Raw genomic sequence first — 20,808 nt, 5'->3', positions numbered from 1 at the left:
CTGCAAGTGAGCATGTTTTTTGTTTCTGTGGGTGCAGTGCCCATTTTCTTTTTATTGTAATAAAACTCTTTCCTTGCACCTCTCTCTGAGCAAATGTGTATAAGTTCAGTGACTGTACCTGTTAACTGCACTCTTGAAAAAGACCAGTCCCTGGTCGAAATATCAAATAAATGTAATGTTTTGTTTCTGTAAGCGCGCCAGCATTTCGTATTAGAATTTATATATATATATACATACACACACCCACACATATATTGACATTTCGGCCAAAGCCCGACCACAATGTGTACCTAACGGTACACATTTGTGGTACCTAACAGTACACATTTGTGTTAGGTACACAATGTGTACCTAACAGTACACCTAACAGTACAAAAACAGTTGTTTTTGAAAAAGCACCTCAACAAGCGCGGGTGGCAAACCTAGCTACCTCTACTGCATTCAGTCCCCCCCCCCACACACACACATACACATATATTCGTAAAGGACCTCAGAATCAGAGCGTGAATCATAAGCAGCGTTCGGTTCCCCTGTTCCTCACACCTTCATACCGGGTGAAAGAGTGCGAGGAGTTACGGGCATCATGCATACTTGAGCTCTTGTGTATCAATGCTGAAATATCAGCACCGTTTCAAGGGTTTCAAAGATAAATTGCAGTGCACAAATCATAAAATTAAAAATCTTTTCCTTGCGAACTACTCATTAGTGCAATAATGACTTGATGTATTGTATATTTATTGAAGTTTATTGTTTCTAAATGGTAAACAATATACTCATTTCATACTTAGAATCTAGACATCTGGCTAGCCATGCTGCACAGCTCCTTGCATGGCCAGAGAGTCAGAATGTATAAATAATATAAAAGGAAACCTGGCTGCAAAAGCTTTCGGAGCAATGACTTATCAAACTCTTCTTCATTAAAGGTATCATTCCTATAATTGTGTTGTACAGCAGAAAGCTGCTGTACAACAACCACCACAGTGCATGGAAGTGAACTTCTCATTGATTCCATGCTCCTCCAAAAGCTTTTGCAGTAAGGTAGAACAAGGCACTTGAACAATGAAGCAACATCATCACGTATAGTTGGGACACAGAGATCTATGTCGTTGGAACCAGCCGAAAGCCATGGCTTGTGTACGCATTGAAGCTGCACTTGTGCAAGCGAATTCACAGGGCACACCCTCTACTGGAAGGCGTTTCAGTGCAAACGGCAAGACCAACCGTCCCTCCTCCGAGCCCCTCGTGTTCCAGACTTTCAAGCAGCTTTTGCTTCCAGGATCAGCCACATCATCAAGAAGATGCTGTGAACTCTTCCACTAGACGCGGAGATGCGTCTTGCAAATAGGTTCTGCAAGGTGGCAGAAGGGTTAAGAAGGAGAAATTGACAACCACCCATTTGTAGCACGAAGCCACAAGGAAATCCATATGGATCCATATGGATTTCCATACAGATTGGTGTCCATACGGTATGGCCTCCATAAGGAAATTCGTATGGATTTCCTTGTGGCTTCATGCTACAAACAGGTGGTTGTCAATTTCCTTTTCTTAAACAACGTACCTGCTGCTCTCACTCTGCGGAAGGGTCTTACAACTGACTCATCTGTGTATTTGTGCTGCTAATGTGACATTTCCACAGCTCCAAACACTAGGAGTCGGCAAGTTTGCTTGCTCCTTGGAGCTTTAGGGAGCCGTCTGTTCATGTGCACTTGTATACCACTCTTCAAACCACTCAGCCTGGAGATTAAAGTAACTTGGGCAGCCTCTTGAGTGCACTAATGTCCAGTATGCGCTCCATGCTGTCTGTTCTTGCTACGGCATCCCGTGCTCTGCGAGAGTCGAGTCCGTAGTTTTGCAGATAGGCCTGCGCATCCTGCGAGAGTGGCACTCCACCCTTGGCCAACGGGGACTGGGACGCTGACAAGCCGGCTCCCTCCGGGCAGTACTTGTGTGCGATGCGGTCCACCTGGAAGCTCAGCTCGTCACGCCGCTGAACACTGAGCCGCGACTCTTCAAACTGCAGCCGCGGATGAATGAACGTCTCGGTAGAGGACGACAGCACTGCTCCCTGGGGAGCACCCCTGCAAAACCGCACTCCTGCTTCATACTCATCTCACTGCCATGACACGACTTGCAACCGCGGAAGGTCACCAAAGCACAGTGTAATTTCGGACTCATTTGCGAAAGCCATGCCTCGGAGGATTAGTGCAGTCGATCTAATATACTTTCGACATATCACCAAGTTTTCTTCTATTTATTCGTTTATTCGGGAATACAGACGAACACGGATATATCGAACCCACATATATCGAATTTTCGGCTATATCGAACTCGTAAATTATCCCCTTGAAAATCCTTTGTAAAAGTATAGAAATTCACACGTCTATATCGAACGGTGTTTTTATCCACCATCGGATATATCGAACACCGCGCGAGCTGGAAGGCGCGCTTCGGCACTCACTGAGCCCCACGGCATCGCGCCTCAGCCGACACCCGAAACGCTAGAAAAATGTGAGGGCGAGAGGGCTCAGACTGTACTCCTGTTGGGCGCGTTCTCCAACTTGTGGAACAGCTTTTTTTTTTCTTTTTTTCTCTTTCTCATGCTTTCTCCACGTCACCGTCGGCTCGGAGAGCAGGAACAAAGGAGCCGGCGGCGTCCTCCTTTCGCCTCTTCTTTCTTTTTTTTGTTGCTGTTGTGTGAGTTTTATCAGCCAACTACAGCCCGCCCCTTTCGTATTTGCTCAGCCAACCACAGCTCGCGCCTTTCGTACATCGCTGCTGCACTCGCAAGTAGCCCGGGCAGTGGTGTTAATTTAGCGAGAAAGTCGCTACATTTAGCGCCTTTTCAGTCGTGCTAGCGACAATTTTCTCTCTTTAGAGTCTTAGCGACTTTTTTGGGGACTTTGAAAAGTTGAAGTATAGTGTGCTAGTTGAACTAAGAGGGTGATAGAATATTGGGAAACTCTATGAGCACCTGGGAGTGCTCAAAGCGCGCTTCGAAAAGAGGCCAAAACAGGATCAAGCCGCTTGTGGCGCTGTGATCTTTAGTGCGCAATGCGGTCGTTCCGAGCATTCCTTTTGTTCCAGTAAACTCGTAGGTATGCCACCATATCATAGGTGGTCTCTGCTGTAACGGCGTCTCCTGGTAGCTCCATTATGGTGTCCTAGAAGGGGGTACACTGTACCACGGCCGCTTGATAAAAAGCGCACGGGTACGGCCTGCCGCGTGCTCCGAAACCGGCGTGACGGGCCTAGTTTCCCGGACCACCGCCATGGCGCCATCGGGGGGGACGGGTTTCGCGGACGCCCGCGGGATCACATGCGCGGCGCGCTTGCGGGAGTCATGCTTGAGCGCGTGCGTCTACATGTGACGCCCGAAATCTTCTTCTAAAATTTATCTAGCGTGTACACATCAGTTAATTACCGATATTTCTTGTACGTTCTTGCAGCGCTTGGGAATTTTTGTTCTTGCCTTGAAAAAGATGCAACTTCGCGCACCGATCGCTTTTTGCGGAAGTAATCGCATGGGCATATTTTTCTGGTATCCTAGAAGATCACAACTAACCAACCTGGAGGCGCTGCACCTTTCCTAATGCATCGAAATTCTTTATTTTGGCTCTGTGTATGTTGCTTCAGACTTGATCATTTCATTTCAAAAAAGTGATCTCAGAAACTGCAGCGGCCACTGTTTATTTGATACAAAATATGATAAACTTCTTCCATCCTCCAAACATGTTTATAGTACACATACGGTACGGTATCGCATGCAAGTGCCATGAAATAATGCTTATCATATGTGCAACCATCTCAGAGAAGGAGATTCGAGTCACTTTGAAGTTTCAGTGACTGCATCTTCAATACTGACAATTGGGCGAGCTGTTACGGATTAATTAACATTAATTAATATGAAAATTATGATTAATTGATATGAATATGATTAATTAATATGAAAACGGTCAGACGGAAAGAGTGATGAAAAGGCTGAAAAACACACGAACACAACTGCTTGCATTCCTACGCTTTTCAGTATTTCTGTCTCTTCCCGTTACGCATTACGGCGTTTTCATGATCGTGTAACGAATTCAACAATGAACATAAAATCTGGATAAAATGTGAGAAGGTACTTTATTTATTATGAATTCAGGGCTCATCCCTGCTAGCTGCAAACGGCGGCTTGTTGCAAACGTTGTTGAAATCCAGCGGCCGTGACACCACCTTCCCGTTTTCTCTTATCTCTCGTTTTTTTTTAGTTCCCACCTTTCAGCCCGCGGCACCTTTGTCATCGGTTCCGGTTGTTTACGAACGCTGTCGCGTTGCGGTGGCGTGCGTTGCCCCGCAATGCCATGTGCGACTGATATTGGTTGCCGTGAAAAGCATGTGTATCCCTTTTATTCAGAGTTGGGTTGTCTGTAGTCATTAGCGGTACGGGGCACAGACTCAAACTTACCTCAGCAAAACATGCGGAGACAAAAAAAGTGCAGAAAAGTGCCTGGTGGGCAACGACAAGATTTCATTTCAAACAAATATACGTGGCAGCCAACACACACATTGCGAGCGACTCACAGGGACAATGTTAAGGTGGGTCGCTTTTGACAGCTATACGGTAAACAACAACAAAAAGAAAATGGGGGGGGGGGTGTTAAACGCTTCTTATACTCGTCTCTGTTTTCTTCTTATTTTTTATTATTGTTTTGTTATGCCTCCAGCTTGTGAGCCCAAATTTTGGCTTCCCATGTCTACTTCCAGTCTGTGCAGACCGAAAACCCTTCGTTTTGCTCCTTTGACGTTAGCCGCTGTACAGGCACTGGCGAATCTTCGTTGCACACCAACATGATTGTCTTCTGGCAATCTCCGTCATGTGGTTCTGTCATCTATTACTGTTTATTTTTTCTATTACATATTTTCAACAAAGGCACCCATGCTCGCTCCAACAAACGTACGTACTTGACTGTCCTACAGCAGCCGTGGTTTTGCGTGCTACTATAGTATACTTGTGTAAATATAAAAACGTGGTTGTCACTTGACCCGGCCGCCTCGAAAAAAAGCTTCAGTTGATCCCCGCCATTTCGTGGTTTTGTATCTTGAGTTAAAGAAAACTTCAGTTGCAGCTTGATTCTTCGAGATATTAGTCACTCCAGTGATCGGCCTTATATATGCATCAATGGTGACATTGCCCTGCTAAAACTGTCAAGAATATTTGCAAGCCACTTCTAATGAACATATACTTCCGCAGCCTTTTCAACAAAGTTACGAGGAGTGCATCACTATATTTGTAGAATCCGCTAGTATCAAGCATCCGAAGCTGAATTACTTTTCGGCACAGTATCATGTATCAGACATCATGAAAAAGATTCAATGTATGTTTTTACGTGCACTTCCTGCGTATAAAGAACATGAACGTGTATTGTCAGATGTTTCAAATAAATACTTGTCAAGCATTTTCAGAAAGGTGAAGAAATCTCGCGGAAATCAATATGTTAAAATAACAAACGATGCATTTATTACACGCACATAAATACCGTATTTACTCGCGTAATGATCGCACTCGCGTAATGATCGCACCCCTAAATTTTGTCGTCTAAATTCGATTTTTCTTTTTCCCCGCGTAATGACCGCACCCCGAACTTGCCGCATCGATATGTCGTGTACCAAGTCTAGCCGATGATCATCGCGTTTATCATCTGTCGAATGTTGCGTTAATAACTCTTCCAAACTCGCCAAGTGAACTGCACGCACCAAACATATTCGTAATTTTTGCCCACCGTTGGCGGAAACGTGCCATTTAGGATTGTAGTAAAGGCAAATGCCGCAGTTTTCACTGAATGCCCGCCATGTGTTTTATGTCTGTGGCAGCTGAACGCGCCCATCTTTGTTTCTGTGATCTGAAAGCAGGTGTCACTACGCTAATGCCGTAAATTTACTGATTTAAATGAAAGCATTCCTTATTTAGACAGAAGAGACTGTTTTGACGCGCGTGACGTACTCACAACCACCGTGACTCACGAAAAGAAGAAAAAAAAAATCACAGCATATCCACGGGGTGAATGATGATGAGTGGGGCGAAGCTACGGAGGGAATCATCTGTAAACCGTGAAACTCTTCCGTGAAATGCGCCCAGTACATAATATAAAGAGTGTGAAACATCGTGTATATATTAAACATCAAACTTTTATTGTACTGTTGGTTTACGTGGTCCCTTCATTATCACTTGTGATCGGTGAAATGCAAGGAAGAAGTCCGCTCCCGAGCGAAAGAGCGCCAAGAGCGACCGCATTCCCCGCTCGCCCTGTGCGAGTTAAAGGCAAGGCTAGAGGGAAGACAGGACGCGCGTTCCACGACGCGAGGTCGGTAGCATGCCCAACGAAAGCCAACGGAACGCGATCGTGCAAGTGCTCCGGCTTCGCATCGCCTCATGGTTCCATTCAGCGTCCCAGAACCAAATATATTGCTCAAGGTGTGCCTTGCGTTTTTCGTAGAAATAATTTCTTTATCATGTACATTAAGACGAAAAGTTGAAAGCTCACTAGAGTGTATCGCCCGCAAAATATGTCTTTTAGTGTGATTTAACTCTCGTACGGCAGGGTCCTCGCGCCATTGCCGGTCCACCTCGCCCGTTGACGATCGGGCGAGGTGGCTACATACAACTACTACTACTACACTTTAAGAAAAACATCTGGCGTTCTTTTGTTCTGCTTTTACAAAACATCTGGCGTCTTTCGTTGGTTTATTTCATCAATCAACGGCGTTTTGAACAAAATTTTTATTGTTTAATCACGCACAGGAGAAATCTCACCAGGCACTACCTTGGAGGTAAACAATGGCTGCTAATGGGATTGAGAGACAGAAGAAGTCGGCTTTTAGCTAACACTTACACTTCTACTTCTACTAACGTTTCCTACTGGAACATGCCAATGGCTGCTAATGGGGAATGAGAGACAGAAGAATTCGGCTTTTAGTTAACGCGCACGCTGCGAATTTTTTATTGTTCAACAACGCACAGGAGAAATCTCCCACCGGCACCACCTTGGAGGTCAAAGCGTAAGACTTGTTACGGACTACTACGACGACTACGAGGGACGAACGGGTGCCGCCTTAAAGGGGCCCTCTAACACTCTTCAACCCCCCATTTTTTACTCGTGGATTGCGTAGACTGAAGTACGGACGAACTAGTGCAGCAAGAACGGCAGCGATAGCGGCACGCAGTACGAAGTTATTCAATTTAGAAAATTCAAAATACAAGAAAAAAAATGCCTGCCCTCAACTCGATTTTCGCGGGGTCACGTGACCACATTTCACTCTCTGCTGTGACGTCGGATGGCGCTCCAATGAAATGGGCTGAAAGCTCTTACGTAGGGGAAGCTCGCACACCATTGTTGCTTCTCCCTTCCAACGTATTGTTGACGTCGTTGCCATAGTAACAAACGTGGTTCCTCCTGACTTGTCAGAACTTGAGCGGGCGCTACTGCTTCGTAGCGAGGCTGGGGAGGCTTTGTCTGCTGTTCCTTACAACGACATTCCATGTCATTCCCTCTTCTCATTCTGAGAAGGGAATTTGTGGAGCGGCATGGGCGGTTAAACACGGTCGCCCCTACGCGGGTTGTTCGGTGAGCAGCCCGACGAGTTACAAGTGTGCAGCGACAACAATTCAACGAAGAGGATTACTTGCACCGTTTCAACAACAATCATGAGCCTACCGCACATGCGGAAAGAGGCAGCTCGCAAACGTACAGACGCAAAAAGAAGGAAGAGGGGCAAGCGTTTCATATGGACATCCGACCGGCGCAGGCAAAAAAAAAAAAAAAGAAAGCCAGAGCAACCAGAGGCGAAATGGCAACCGGCGCCTCTGTCGTACTTTGTGGTTGTAGTGATATTTTTTTGTTGCGACGGCGGCTATTTGGAGTTCATTGAAAAAGCACAGAAAAGAAAAACGAAACACAATAGTAATCTCAACTTTGATGCAACGCCGTTATTACTTCTAACGTTACATTTATCCAATCATAGGCCAGCGCCCATCTTCGTCATTTCCGCCCGCAATAGTTCTGGCAAGCGCCACTACGCGCTGATGCGGTCAGCAGCGATGTAGAGACTTCAACGCGTGATTAAAATACTAAATAATTTGATATCGGTGCTTAAACTTATGCTAAAATTATCCCCAGCCATCAGTCTACGCAACCCGCAAGTAAAAAATGGGGGGTTGAATAGTGTTGGAGGGCCCCTTTAAGGAGCTTCGCCCCTAAAAATGCGGTCGCTTCGCTCTGTGGGCCGCCATGTTTGTTTTGCTATCCCGCACTGTTACAGCGGCGGCCGCCTGTTGGTCGACCTGTTGTCATCCAGCAGCAACAAGCTGCCGACGCATTCCCATAATTCCTGAAAAAGCCGTGTCGCCGCCATCCCAGTCGCTCGTCACGGCGTCACTCGACACCACGTTTTTTTGGCTGTGCTTTGTGATCGTCTGTTGAACCACCGTTTCACCATGGGGCGGTATGTGAGCTTTACTGCCGCGTTCAAGCTGAAGGCGCTTGATTACGCGCTAGAGCACGGAAACCGCGCTGCCGGCAGACATTTCGGCGTCGACGAAATCCGGATCCTATATTGGAAAAAACAGCGTGAGAAGCTCATGGCTACGAACAGCACGCGCCGGGCTTTCCGCGGACCCAAAACGGGCAAGTTCCCTGACATCGAAAAGGCAGTCCTCGAATACGTGAGGGACATGCGCAAAGACGGTCGTGCCGTGTCGTTAGACATGGTACGGACGCAGGCGCGCACAGTTTCCCGGAGGCTGGGAATAGCCACAAAGGACTTCCGCGCCAGTTCCGGCTGGACGACACGCTTCATGCGGCGGAATGGACTGTCGCTGAGGCGGCGGACGTCGTTGTGCCAGCGACTTCCATCCGCGTACGAAGACAAAGTGATCGATTTTCACAGGTTCGTCACGAGGATACGCCAGAAGAACGGTTTCCTGCTGTCACAGATAGGCAACGCCGACCAAACGCCGTTGACGTTTGACATGCCTCGAAGCACTACTGTGAACGAGAAAAGTGCTCGAAGTGTGCTCGTGAAAACGTGTGGTGCGGAGAAGCAGCGGTGCACCGTGATGCTCGCAGTGACGGCAGACGGGCGGAAGCTGCCGCCGTACGTGATTCTGAAGCGGAAAACAATTCCGAAGGGAAACTTTCCCCGTGGCATCCACATCCGCGCTCAAGCAAAAGGGTGGATGACGGCAGACCTCATGGTCGATTGTATCAAGACGGTTTGGGGGCGAAGAGCAGGAGCGCTTCTGCTTCCTTCACATCTTGTGCTGGACAGCTTTCGGGGCCATCTCGTTGACAGTGTCCGTACCGAGCTGAAGGAGCGGCGCACGGAAATCGCAGTGATCCCTGGGGGTCTAACTTCGCTCTGGACGTGTCACTGGACAAACCTTTCAAGGACAACGTCCGGAGGCTGTACGCAGAGTGGATGGCGGCGGGCGACCACGATTTCACGCCAAGTGGCAAAATCAGGAGACCCTCCGTGGAAGTCCTCTGCTCATGGATTCTCGAAGCGTGGAGTACCATTTCCGACGAGGTGGTCGTCAAGAGCTTTAAGAAGACTGGCATTTCCAACGCGCTCGACGGGACAGAAGATGACCGTCTGTGGGACAGTGAAGACACTGCCGATTCCGACAGGGAATCGTGCGGCGACGACACTGACGCCAGTGACGCTTCGAACTCAGAATGAACGTTAGGGGGTCAGAGAGTTCAAAAATAAAAGGGCAGTGTTCCATGCATGTAGCTCCTGCGTAATGCGTGCATTTTATTACAAAGGTAAGCCTTACTCTACTTTTATTTTTGGTTATGTTCATGATAGCTATCGTAAGAATTCAGATTAGCGACTTCTTTGCGTTTTCGGTGCTCAGAATATTGTTTCACGGAAAATTTACCCCGCGTAATGATCGCACCCCGAAGTCGGTGTCAATTTTTTTTAAAAAAAAGTGCGATCATTATGCGAGTATATACGGTATAACAACCACTTTTTCACACATTCAGCGCCATATAATGTTGCTACGTGCACTGTGGAATATTCTTTCAGACACAAAGCAAAAAGTAGTCCTGGAAAAAAAATGCCAGGAGCTCGGGACATACACGGAAATTTAAGTGGCTATTTAACCAGATTACGCGAACGGACTCAACTGAATGCATGATATGGCATGACTGCGATAGAGGAGATAGAAAAAAAACCGCTTAGAACAGCTGAGTGAGATCGCAGTTGGTGACCACCACCAACTAATTTGCTGCGGCTGCTGCCCCCAACGGAGCCGCCGGCACCCGTTTCCCCTTCCCCGCCCCGTCGCGCCACAGCGGCCGCGACTGCAACTAGGGCCAACACGCGCTCTCCCGTAGAAAGCCGCCCGGCGCGGCAGGCCGTACCATGCGCTTTTTATCCAGCGGCCGTGACTGTACAAGGGTACACTGTAGCTCCATGTTCCTCGGCCTGCTGGATCGCCCAGAGTTGCTTGTACAGGCCAGAACTGAGCAGCACAGTATGACGCTAGACAGTATCTTCGTATTCCGACCGTTCACGTCACTCGCCACCATAGAAAGTAATTTAAAATATTGTTTGAAAAAGAATCCCTTCATGCGTTTTATCCAGTCGAAAACTAAAAAACTACGAAATAAAACTAATCATCATTATCATCATCATTTAACGACTTTTGGCTAAAATTTGCGATTTTTAGGAAGCCTCCTGGCGACTTCGCCAAAAAAAAGTTAACAGCACTGAGCCCTGGCGCCCGGGCAGTCATCGCTGCCATCGCGACTGATCGCGAACGCTTTGTTAGCGGAGTTCACTTCCGTGAATTGTCGCATACCACCGCATTCCTCTTTTGCGTGCGTGCTCCCCTGCGAGCTCAAAAACATGAGCTGAAGTTTCTGCTCGCCAACACGACAGCGAAGCTGCAACTGCTCGACCAGGGCATCATCAAGTCCTTCAAGGTGGGCTACAGGAGGCGACTCTTTGATATGCTGATCCTCCGTTTGATAACCTCTGCATGGGCACCGAGCTGAAGGTTGACCTGCTTGGTGCCATTCAAATGGTGACGGGCGCCTGGCGAGACGTGAAGACGGACACAGTGGCCAACTGCTTCCGGAAGGCAGGCTTCGTGATGGCGGAACTTGCGGAAACCAGTGAAGACGGCGACGACAAGCGAATAGACGATGCATTTCACGAGTTGTCGTTCCTCTTCCCGGCTGCCGTTCCACCCGAAGTGTCTGCGGACGATACTGAGGAAGCGGACTGCAATGTTCACGCTGTTGTGAGCCTCGCTGACGAGGACGTTGTAGCTGCGATTGCAGGGACCCAGGATGCCCAGGCCGACAGCTCAAGTGGCGACGAAGATCATCCGGACAAAGCGGCCGCTTCACGTGCGTACTCCACCGCTGAAGTGGCGGCAGCGTTCGACTCGATTCGCCATTTTTGCGGCGACATGGAGTGAACCGGGCTGTCGCCTCTGGACAGCCACGATAAGGTCGAAGCCACCGTCTTCAACTTCATTTCGAAGACGAAGAAGCAGGCCAAGATAAGCGATTTCTTTTTGCGCAAATAAAACATTCTGTTGCATCATGTGTGTAGAATTAGTTGTCATTCTAGAATGCGCCGATTCTAGGTGATCGTCCGCCACTGGTAAGGTCTTGGGGCCTCTATATTTTTGTATCGAATTTTTTATATATCGAACTAATTCGCGATCCCCTTCGAGTTCGATATATCCGTGTTCGACTGTACCTCACAGGCCCCCGAAAAGACATAGGGTGAGGGGGGCATATGTTACAATTCAATACATAATATATAGGATGCATACAAGGATTCATAAATTGCCACAGAGTGAAGAAATTTTCATGTTACCGAAAGATACAGATATTAGAAAAAGAGAAAGAAAATAACAGTGAAAAAAGAAATGAACAGATAAGCAAAAAAAATGCTGGAAGCTTGCACTAAGTTGCGCAAAGCTTGACACAGCGAAGATGGCTGATCCTCAGTTCGTCGTGCTGCAGCACGGGAATCCCAACGCCGGCGGCAATTGGATCCAGCATGCTTGGCTGAAGAAGCGGCAGCCAAGAGACTGTGACAGGCGGATCCAGAATAAGCACAAAGCTTGCCACTCTGAATGTGTTGAAATCACTGTCCCTGAGCCGTGGCGCAAGAAACTGTGGAGGTTGCTATGGTGACGGCTCGGCAGTGGCTTGGCTATTTTTAGCAACGGCGCAGCAAGGGTGTTTTGTTAACGGACGTCTTACTGCCAGCTCTAACAGCTTTGCTGTTAAAAAAACACAAATAAATTGCATGGCAAGTATTGCAAAAAAAAATGCGTAATACCACCAGGATATAATACAACTGCATCATTATACACTATATAACATAGACACAAGCGTGTCACGGTGCAATGAAAAAGCAAGCGTAACCGGATTGAAAAGCACCCATGTACTAGGTTATCAAGAAAGAAAAGGAAAGAAAAGGAGCGCAGTTCGGAGAAAAATGTTTGCCCAACTGAATGCAAAAAGCGTCACAGTTTCTCAGTGAAAAAGTGCTATCCGGTAGGCGGTATCTTTCCAACTTCATCACATCGTGAGAATCTATAGCCAATCCCCTAATGGCTATTAATATATATTATCAGCTGTTTCTTCCATGAACAGAAACAAGGGACACAGTTGAAAAGTGTGCATGCTTAAAAATACGACGACCATCATACCTTTTTTCCAACCTGTCAGGCTGAAGAGAGGGATCATCCCTGAAGGAAACCGAGGGCGTCATGAGCAGATCGGAAGTCTTACTGTGCACATAGGCAGGTCGTGGGAGACCGTTGGCAGGTTCTCTGCAAATGAAATAGACACAGTTTCGATATAACCATATGCTTATTAATCATATAATCGTTTACTGCGATATGTTTACTACATGTTGCCAAACACTTAATACACGTTGTGACGTTTACTGCAACAGCAGGTGCTCCCCCAACTCCTAGCCTCTCAGCAGGTAGCCTGTTATCCTGAACTACAGGACAGTAAAATTAAGAAAAAGAACTGATATCTGAATCCCTAGAGTGTTTAGTCTATGATGAGGCTGCGACACCTTTTCAAAGAACATGAAGCAGAATTAAAGAATGGCTTTCGATGAATAGGGAGTCATGTGCTATTCTTCTGTTGTGCTTATTAATCCATCAAGGATGAACATAAATTAACTAGCCAACCTCATACTACACTGAAACCTCAATATAAGAAACATGGATATAACGAAGTAAATAAGAATAGTCTTGCAATACATAGTGTTAAGAATATATGTTTATAACAAATTTTCGGATATAACGAAGTTATTTTTGCGTAAGATGTAACTTTGTTTTATAATGATCTTTGAGTGTATAGCTACAAACTTCAAGAGATGAAAATTAGGGGTGTGCGAATATTCGAAATTTCAAATATTTTTCAAATAGTGTTTGCTATTCCATTCGATTCGCACTGGAATTTTACTATTCGAACTTCCCAAAAACAAATACAGTCAACGTCCGATTGAAAGTGACCCCTTCAGATTTTCAATATGCTTCACCTCTATACACTCTCGTATTGCGGCAAAGCTGCCTTTCAAGCTCCGTTACGGTCGAACATTGCCAAGACACAGTCAACGTCCGATTGGAATGGCCCCTAGATTTTCAATATGCTTCACCTTATCACACCCCGGTATTGCGGCAAAGCCGCCTTTCAAGCTCCGCTACAGTTGCCAATGTACTAACTCAAGAAAACGCTGGTTCCAATATGGAGATGAAAGATGTGGCAGAGTTGGGGCTCAATTAATGCTGTTCTGGGCCTGAAATTTGGGCAGGAAGTCCGGAAAGTCGGATGGCGAAGTTTTTTAGCATCCAAAATTTCAGATGTTCTTATATATTGACGTCTACGAGGCAGATTTGGAACTCCGGACTTGAAGGGAGCACACCCTTGTCCACTACATCCGTTGGACTTCCACAGAAGTTTAGAGGAGGAGAGGCTGAGGAAATGGCATCTTTGCCTATCACGTGTAAAGTGTTGTTGGCAACACTTTGGTTGCGCCAAATCATCTACATAAATAGAATTCGGCCTCCACATTGCCTCATTCTTGATAAGACAACTATGAAACACCACCCCGCCAGTCCTTCATCAACCTAGCGCAAAGAAACACTTTCATGTTGTTATCTCATAAGAATATGCTTAGGAATCCTCTCTAACTTTTTTTCTGCAATTTCGCTTCGAAGTATTCGAAAAATATTCTAGAAATATTCGAGAAATATTCGAAAAATATTCGATTCGATTCGCACTCACACTTCAATATTCGAATTCACTTCGCACCCAAAATTTTTTTATTCGCACAGCTCTAATGAAAATCCCTCAACAGGAGTTGTCACTGGGGCCAACGTTTCGAAAAGTGAACTTGCCTTAAACACACTGTTAAGGAAGCCAGTTGCTGCCTCGACAAAGAATATTTTTCAAGAATATTTTCATCTCTCCAAGCCTCAATCTTCCCCTGAACTTTTACATTAGCTGCAATTATTTAAAAAATATTGCATCATTCTGGTTGCATTAATACATGATTACAAACTAAGCCGTCTCTATAAGTTCGGATTATTGAAAAATAATGATACAATTGCAAGAATAGCAAGGTTAGAGAAAAATTTCCCTGCTTACAACGTACGTCAACCTGATGTGTGGTACATATCGAAATGTAGAACAAATTACGGAAATAAAATGTTAAAGTTTCAATTGCCTACACTTCTAAACCGCATAATTAATGAACATAACATTGACATATCCAGGATATCACTAAAACAACTGCGATTAGTGTTTGTATAATATGATGCGGCAACTACCTTTTTTTGTGCCTGCACTGTAATCTTTTATTTTGTTTTTGTTTTTTTTAAAGCACATTGTGAAACATATTTTTCTTTAATTTGGTTGTACTTAGCCGCACGTCGTCTGTACTACCCTGTGCACTAGGGGGTCAGGGCTACTCAAGCTGTTCTCACAGCTTTTACCTGCCCTCCTCGTAACGTGTTCTTGTCGCGGAATAAATTTCAATTTCAATTTCAATTTCAACTTTGCAATTCTCTGCACGAAATCAGTTGCACCAACCTATGTGGTATGGTCCCTGCCGTCCTTGGGCTAGGCTTCTGGGTAAGCCGCTGCGTCAAGTGAGGAGACTTCTCGGGAAAGAAGATGGTGTAATCGGTGTCGCGTTCCGGGATTTCCGATGCACGCTGTTCTTGCTTGCAATGGGCGCAAAAAGAGCAACCCTTTCCACTGGAGGAACTCTCAGTTGTGGTCTTATCTGTTTGAACAGATCGATGCACCACTTGTGCGACAGCTTCCGTCATGGTACCAGCATTGCAAGTCAGCTTCTCCTGGCCAGTGTAAAAGAAAAAGGCTGCATTGCAAGCACTGGTACGATGGTAAAAAGTCACGTAACAAAGTTCTGTCCCACTGCACAGTATGACACAATATTTACTTAGTTTAATACATGTTCCAGTAATAACATATATAACAGAGGGACAGAACTAAGGGTTACACAAAAGGAAAGTACTATTGATAAAACTAGACTGAAAGATTAGGCTTCTGTAACAGCGAATTCATCATTTGTAGTGAGAGGCCCACTTTCATAAGTGAGAAAATGATGAATGTAGAAAACAAAGCAATGCCTCCTCTTTTGAACTAATGTTACCTCCCATATGATGTCAATACTGGCTGATTCACGAATAGCATCAGGGAGGCAGGTCACTTGGCGATTATGTCAAATCATTAATTAATACGCCGGCGTCTCCCAATTCAAATAAAGGAGAAACAGCGTGACCTTCGGAGGCAATTTTCTAATGAGATATTAGCATGAAGATCAAGAGATCACATGTCATTTTTAGACTAACAATCTCTCAATATAACTTGGCAACATTTTCCTTCAGTGTGCCTTTGAGCGTGATTGCACTGTGACGGACATATATTACCTGTACATTATAATGAAGTTGATAGGAGAGCTGAAATTTTAGACTGTTTTTGACTTCGTGCTGTTTTCACGAAGACATCTCTTTTGCCAGCTTCGTTAGGAATGGACCCAGGGTAAAGATGGTCCCTGTCTGCTTAGATGTGCATTTAGAATAAAATAGCACATTCACTTACATTTTTCTTGCCATATTCACTAGCCAGTGGTTGGACAGACAAGACTGGCGGCCCCGATTGGTTCTTTTCTTGTGGAGGACACAGGAGGCGTTGAATCTGACGCCTGAGCTCCAACAACTGCTCGTCTTGGCGTCTGATCAGCTCATACACGCCAACGGGCACCGACTCTGGTGCTGCGTGACGCCCAGTTGTAGAAGCCGAAGGTGCGTATTGTTGTTGCTGGCTCAGTCGAAATTGGGCATCTGTGGCAGCAACAGTATAGTCCTGAACACCACAGCTTTGCAGAGGAGTTGACGTTCCACCTAGAGTTGGTGTTACGGTAGTTCGAGCGTCCTGCGCAGCATTGGAACACTGGGCAAAGCAGCCTCCTTGTGAATCGGTGTTCAAGACCGGCATACTCGGATCGCAAGTCGGACCGCGCATTCCATACGACGCATTTTCTAATCGCGAGTGCACCGACAAGCCCATGGAGCAGTCTGACACGTCCGGTACAGTCGGAGCCATGATAAAGTCCTGAAAACAAATAGAGAAAGTGCCATTTCATCAATAACATGCAGTAACAAGGCAAAATATTTAAATAATAAAAAATGATTTAGACTGCATAGATAAACATGGTTCACTATGGCAACCAAACATTCTCCTAAAGCAATGGGCTTCTACACTATCAATCTCATATGTTTTTCATTTCTCAAGTAGAATCACGGCCCACTATAAAGCACTAGAATACTTGCGAACATAAACCTGGGCGCTGCATAATAAGGGCAAAATTAACAATTGCAGAACATTAAATGAAGAAAAAGACTAATATTGCTGAACGTTGTGACAAGTACACTTGGAAAACCCAACTTTACAAGAGACAAACTCTTGTCGAAAGTGGAATCCTTAAGGCACGAATAATATTGGAAACAGTTTCAGTATTGTACAAAAATGAGAGGAGACTTCATTTCTTGGTCAGGCAGTACCGCGATACCAATTTCCACAAGGTGGGCATCCTTTGAAGAGGCTTGAAACTTTATTTTACCAAGCATTAGATTGCAAGCTCGCCTGCATTTATTTTACTGGCAAAAAGTTGGCAACAGCTATTTTCTGCCTCCTACAGCAACCGTGGATGCTTGACCATTCCATCAAGGCTGCCGTGAAGTGCCAAGAGAACTGCGCAGATCTTTTATGGGGCCACCTTTCGAGATGAGAATCCATGGATAAACACACACCTGGTCAGGGCACTCTTCTAACCACTAGAAAAAATACCAGTGGGTACTCCGTATGGGTAGGCAAACAAAGTGGAGTTCGCACAGACTCACTCAAGAAATACGTTCTGCGCTTAGGGCTGACTCAGACTCAGACTCGCAAAAATTGTGCTCACTCGGACTCAAACCCACTCAAATATTACTCACCCGGACTCACTCAGACTCACGGCTCGATCTGAGTTCGAGTGAGTCTGAGCGTATTGACTCATGCGTGAGTTTGCCGACCTATGGTTCTCAGCAGCATAGGGAGTTGAACCTAGTACCTTTCGCATCGGAGGCAGATTCTCAACCACTTCACCGCCACTGCGATGGTGAAATGGTAGGGTGGAGAATAACTATGGTGCCATATTTGAATGTGCATAAGTACACCAATGCATTGCACACAATCCTGAAAGCTAACTAGCTTTCGTACATTCGTATTGTGTTCAAAATTTTGTGCCACTAGCCAAGGGCCACTAGGCAATATATATATTATTCCCTTGTCCTTCACCTGGCTTCTTGCAGGCTTCGGCGTGGGAACCCACGAATTCCGAGTCATGGCACTGCTGTTCTGCTCCTGGGATGCCACCGGTGGCACACTGAGGCGAGAATCAAAAGGACAGGTTCAATCATGGCACGCTAACGCTTAACAATAAGAGAAATATTTTTAGAGAGACCAACCGGTTTTTTACAAGTTCCTTCAGGGCCAAGTGGAATGTCTCAGCTGCACCTCCAGAAAGTACTTTTTCGAGGTTTATGCCGATTGTTTTGTTTGAAGCTGATGGCACCTGAAAAAGAACAAGATTGAAATTATAAGTGATGATGTATGGCTGACAGACTCCAATTAAAATACATTAAAAGCAGCTTAATCATTGCAAAATGTATGTGAATAGTTGGTGGTATCTACAGTTCATATCCGTAAGAAAGAATATCACAAAAAAGGAAACCAAAATGTATCCAAGCTACTTCTTTCCTTTTAACAGAAGCTTATTAAAAACAACACGATTTCATGCTGTAGAAATTATCCACAGTGTTTGAACAAGGGATGCCACTGGACCTAGTGTTCCAACAATGGAACTCGGTTTTTGTCAGAACTCTTCTCTGCAACTGTTGTTTAAATGTTGGTTCCTGTTTTAAAACATCCTTCGTTCATCTTCCATCGATCGCTTCCATCTCCATTTTCCTGCGAACTACAGAGTTATTTGGCTTCATGCAGCTGGGTACACAGCTGGGACATAAAAATGGAAGTGAAGCCATGCAGTAACAGAGCGAGGCCTGGACAAACTTCTATCCAAAATTGAACAGTCGAAACAAAGAAGGTAATAAGATCACAGACACCCAAGAAAGCTGCTTCACAACAACAAAGAACTGATGGAACACTGACACAGCCGTAGATCTCGGACATGCAGAATGACATCCAGAGGCATTAAAGGGGTACTGACACGAATTTTTGTTTGAAAGTGAGTTTACTCTGCCATAGAAATCTCATATGTACAGAGACGGCCCTGCTCAAGTGTAAAGCTCAGTAAATGCCGATATTTTATTTTGGCATTAAAGTAGATTTTCTCATGGCGTACCTACTGATATAAACACTAGCGTGACATGAGGCTACAGTGTCAATTCTGGTGACTTCCCGCACCAGTATGGCTAGTTGTGATGATGTCATGAACCAAAACGTTTGACGCAAAAAAAACTACAACCGAAAATTTTTTTGTCAGTACCCCCTTAAAGGAACATGCATTCACATACCCTGGCCACAGAGGTGACGGCTGCCCCCTGCCATAGCTGGAAATGGAGGCTGGTTTGGCTCTGGCAGAGGCAGTTGAAGAAAAGCACTTCCTCGGGTGGCTTCCCAAAGCTCACATTTAGTGCCGTTACTTCTGGCCTCGACAGGATGCACACCACAAATATCTCTCTCGGCCTGCATCCAGTGCCACCAAACAGCTGTCTCTAAGGAATGCTAAACGGCAACACTAAGTAAGCTTACAAAAAAAATGCCAGGCCTGCACAGAACACATATCACAGTCACAGCGATAGCTGGAGGAGTGGCCTTTCTAGAGCCCATTGTAAACTCTCTTGAGGCGACTATTACAAGTACAGTTGCAAGGCACCCACTGTGTGATACATCATCATAATTTTTCGAAGCAGGGAGGTACCCACTATGCCATTATACATAATTATGTGGAGAAGCGAGGCCTTCAATGAGCATCTGTAAGGCTTTATGTGCACATTTTTTATGCTGTAGATCAAGAACTATGGCTGAACCCTTTGTAACAGTTGCGAAGCTTTAAACCACTAACTCATTATGCAATTTGTGTTGTGTGATGCCTGGTGTCATTTAAGTCTTCTACCACGCTATATTACACCTACTAACGAGATTCCTCACCTGACATGATGCCTGTGTAGGTTATTTTTGCGAAGGTGTTTCAAGCACCGGTGTGGCTCTGTGGTAAAATACTCGACTACCATGCAGAGTGTGTGGGTTCAAATCCCACTCGCGCCGTTTTTTTTTTTTCTAATTGTGCGCGATTCCTGTTATGGACACCGACGGCCGTGGCGGACAACTATGACACCAGAATCGGCTGTTGTGATCTCATAACAGGTTTCACTGTAAAAAGGAAAGTCAGCCGAGGGGTCAGTTTTTGTTGGATACAGCCATTTGGGGACAACAGATAAAGAACCAAAGGAAAGCATAGTGAGCGTTATTGGTAATTTTTAATTAGTCTGGTAATTATAAAAAAAGGGGAAATGGAATTGAATGAAAAAAATACATGCCGCCGTTGCGGACCAAACCCACAACCTACGCATTGCGTGTGTGGTGCACTACCAGTGGTGCTACGATGGCAGCTGTACCCCTGTCCAGTTTCTTAGGTACCAGTAATGACAGTAGCCCTGGCACCATTAATGAGTACCTCTAGCTGCCTTTGCAGTGAATGTGAAACATTCTTATTGCTCGATACCATCACATAGTAAGCGAAATTTACAAGTAGGTAGTTGATCAATAAACCCTTGCATGCTACCTAAAGGCCCCTAACATGCTGGAGTTTGGACTCTTGCCATGAAATGAACGAAAGAATGAGAATTGATTCTGGGACCATTGTTACTGGACACAATTATACGAAGTCACATGAATTTAGATTGATAAAGAGCCTTTTCAAAATGCCATTCTCATTTACTTTTGCAATATCACTGATAATAATAATAATATCTGGGGTTTAACGTCCCAAAACCACGATATGATTATGAGAGACGTAGTAGAGGGCTCCGGAAATTTTGACCACCTGGGGTTCTTTAACGTGCACCTAAATCCAAGTACACGGGCCTCAAACATTTTCGCCTCCATCGAAACAAGATCACTGAGTACTAGGGGTGTGCGAACATTCGAAATTTCGAATATTTTTCGAATAGTGTTTGCTATTCGATTCGAT

The 20,808-nt window shown here is 45.4% G+C and overlaps 1 protein-coding gene across 2 annotated transcripts in view; it reads right to left on the bottom strand.

The window, feature by feature from the left end:
- The window catches only part of LOC119404561 (SCL-interrupting locus protein homolog), a 55,192-nt gene that overhangs the window by 20,031 nt on the left and 14,353 nt on the right, over positions 1 to 20,808 (bottom strand). The window contains exons 9-15 of one of the 2 annotated variants that reach the window (XM_037671106.2): positions 19,130 to 19,301; positions 18,062 to 18,168; positions 17,892 to 17,979; positions 16,155 to 16,667; positions 15,120 to 15,388; positions 12,719 to 12,841; positions 727 to 2,078 (exon numbers count right to left, since the gene is read on the bottom strand). In XM_037671106.2, coding sequence (XP_037527034.1) covers positions 1,742 to 2,078; positions 12,719 to 12,841; positions 15,120 to 15,388; positions 16,155 to 16,667; positions 17,892 to 17,979; positions 18,062 to 18,168; positions 19,130 to 19,301 — 1,609 coding nt within the window. In that variant the 3' untranslated portion in view covers positions 727 to 1,741. Of the gene's footprint in view, positions 1 to 726; positions 2,079 to 12,718; positions 12,842 to 15,119; positions 15,389 to 16,154; positions 16,668 to 17,891; positions 17,980 to 18,061; positions 18,169 to 19,129; positions 19,302 to 20,808 lie in introns of those variants that run through there. The other variant, XM_049418927.1, reaches the window with a different exon arrangement.

Source organism: Rhipicephalus sanguineus, chromosome 9, assembly GCF_013339695.2.
Source record: "Rhipicephalus sanguineus isolate Rsan-2018 chromosome 9, BIME_Rsan_1.4, whole genome shotgun sequence".
In the NCBI taxonomy this organism is placed as follows: Eukaryota; Metazoa; Arthropoda; class Arachnida; order Ixodida; family Ixodidae; genus Rhipicephalus; species Rhipicephalus sanguineus.
The sequence above is the reverse complement of the archived record's forward strand: the minus strand, read 5'-3'. Positions and strand labels throughout refer to the sequence as shown.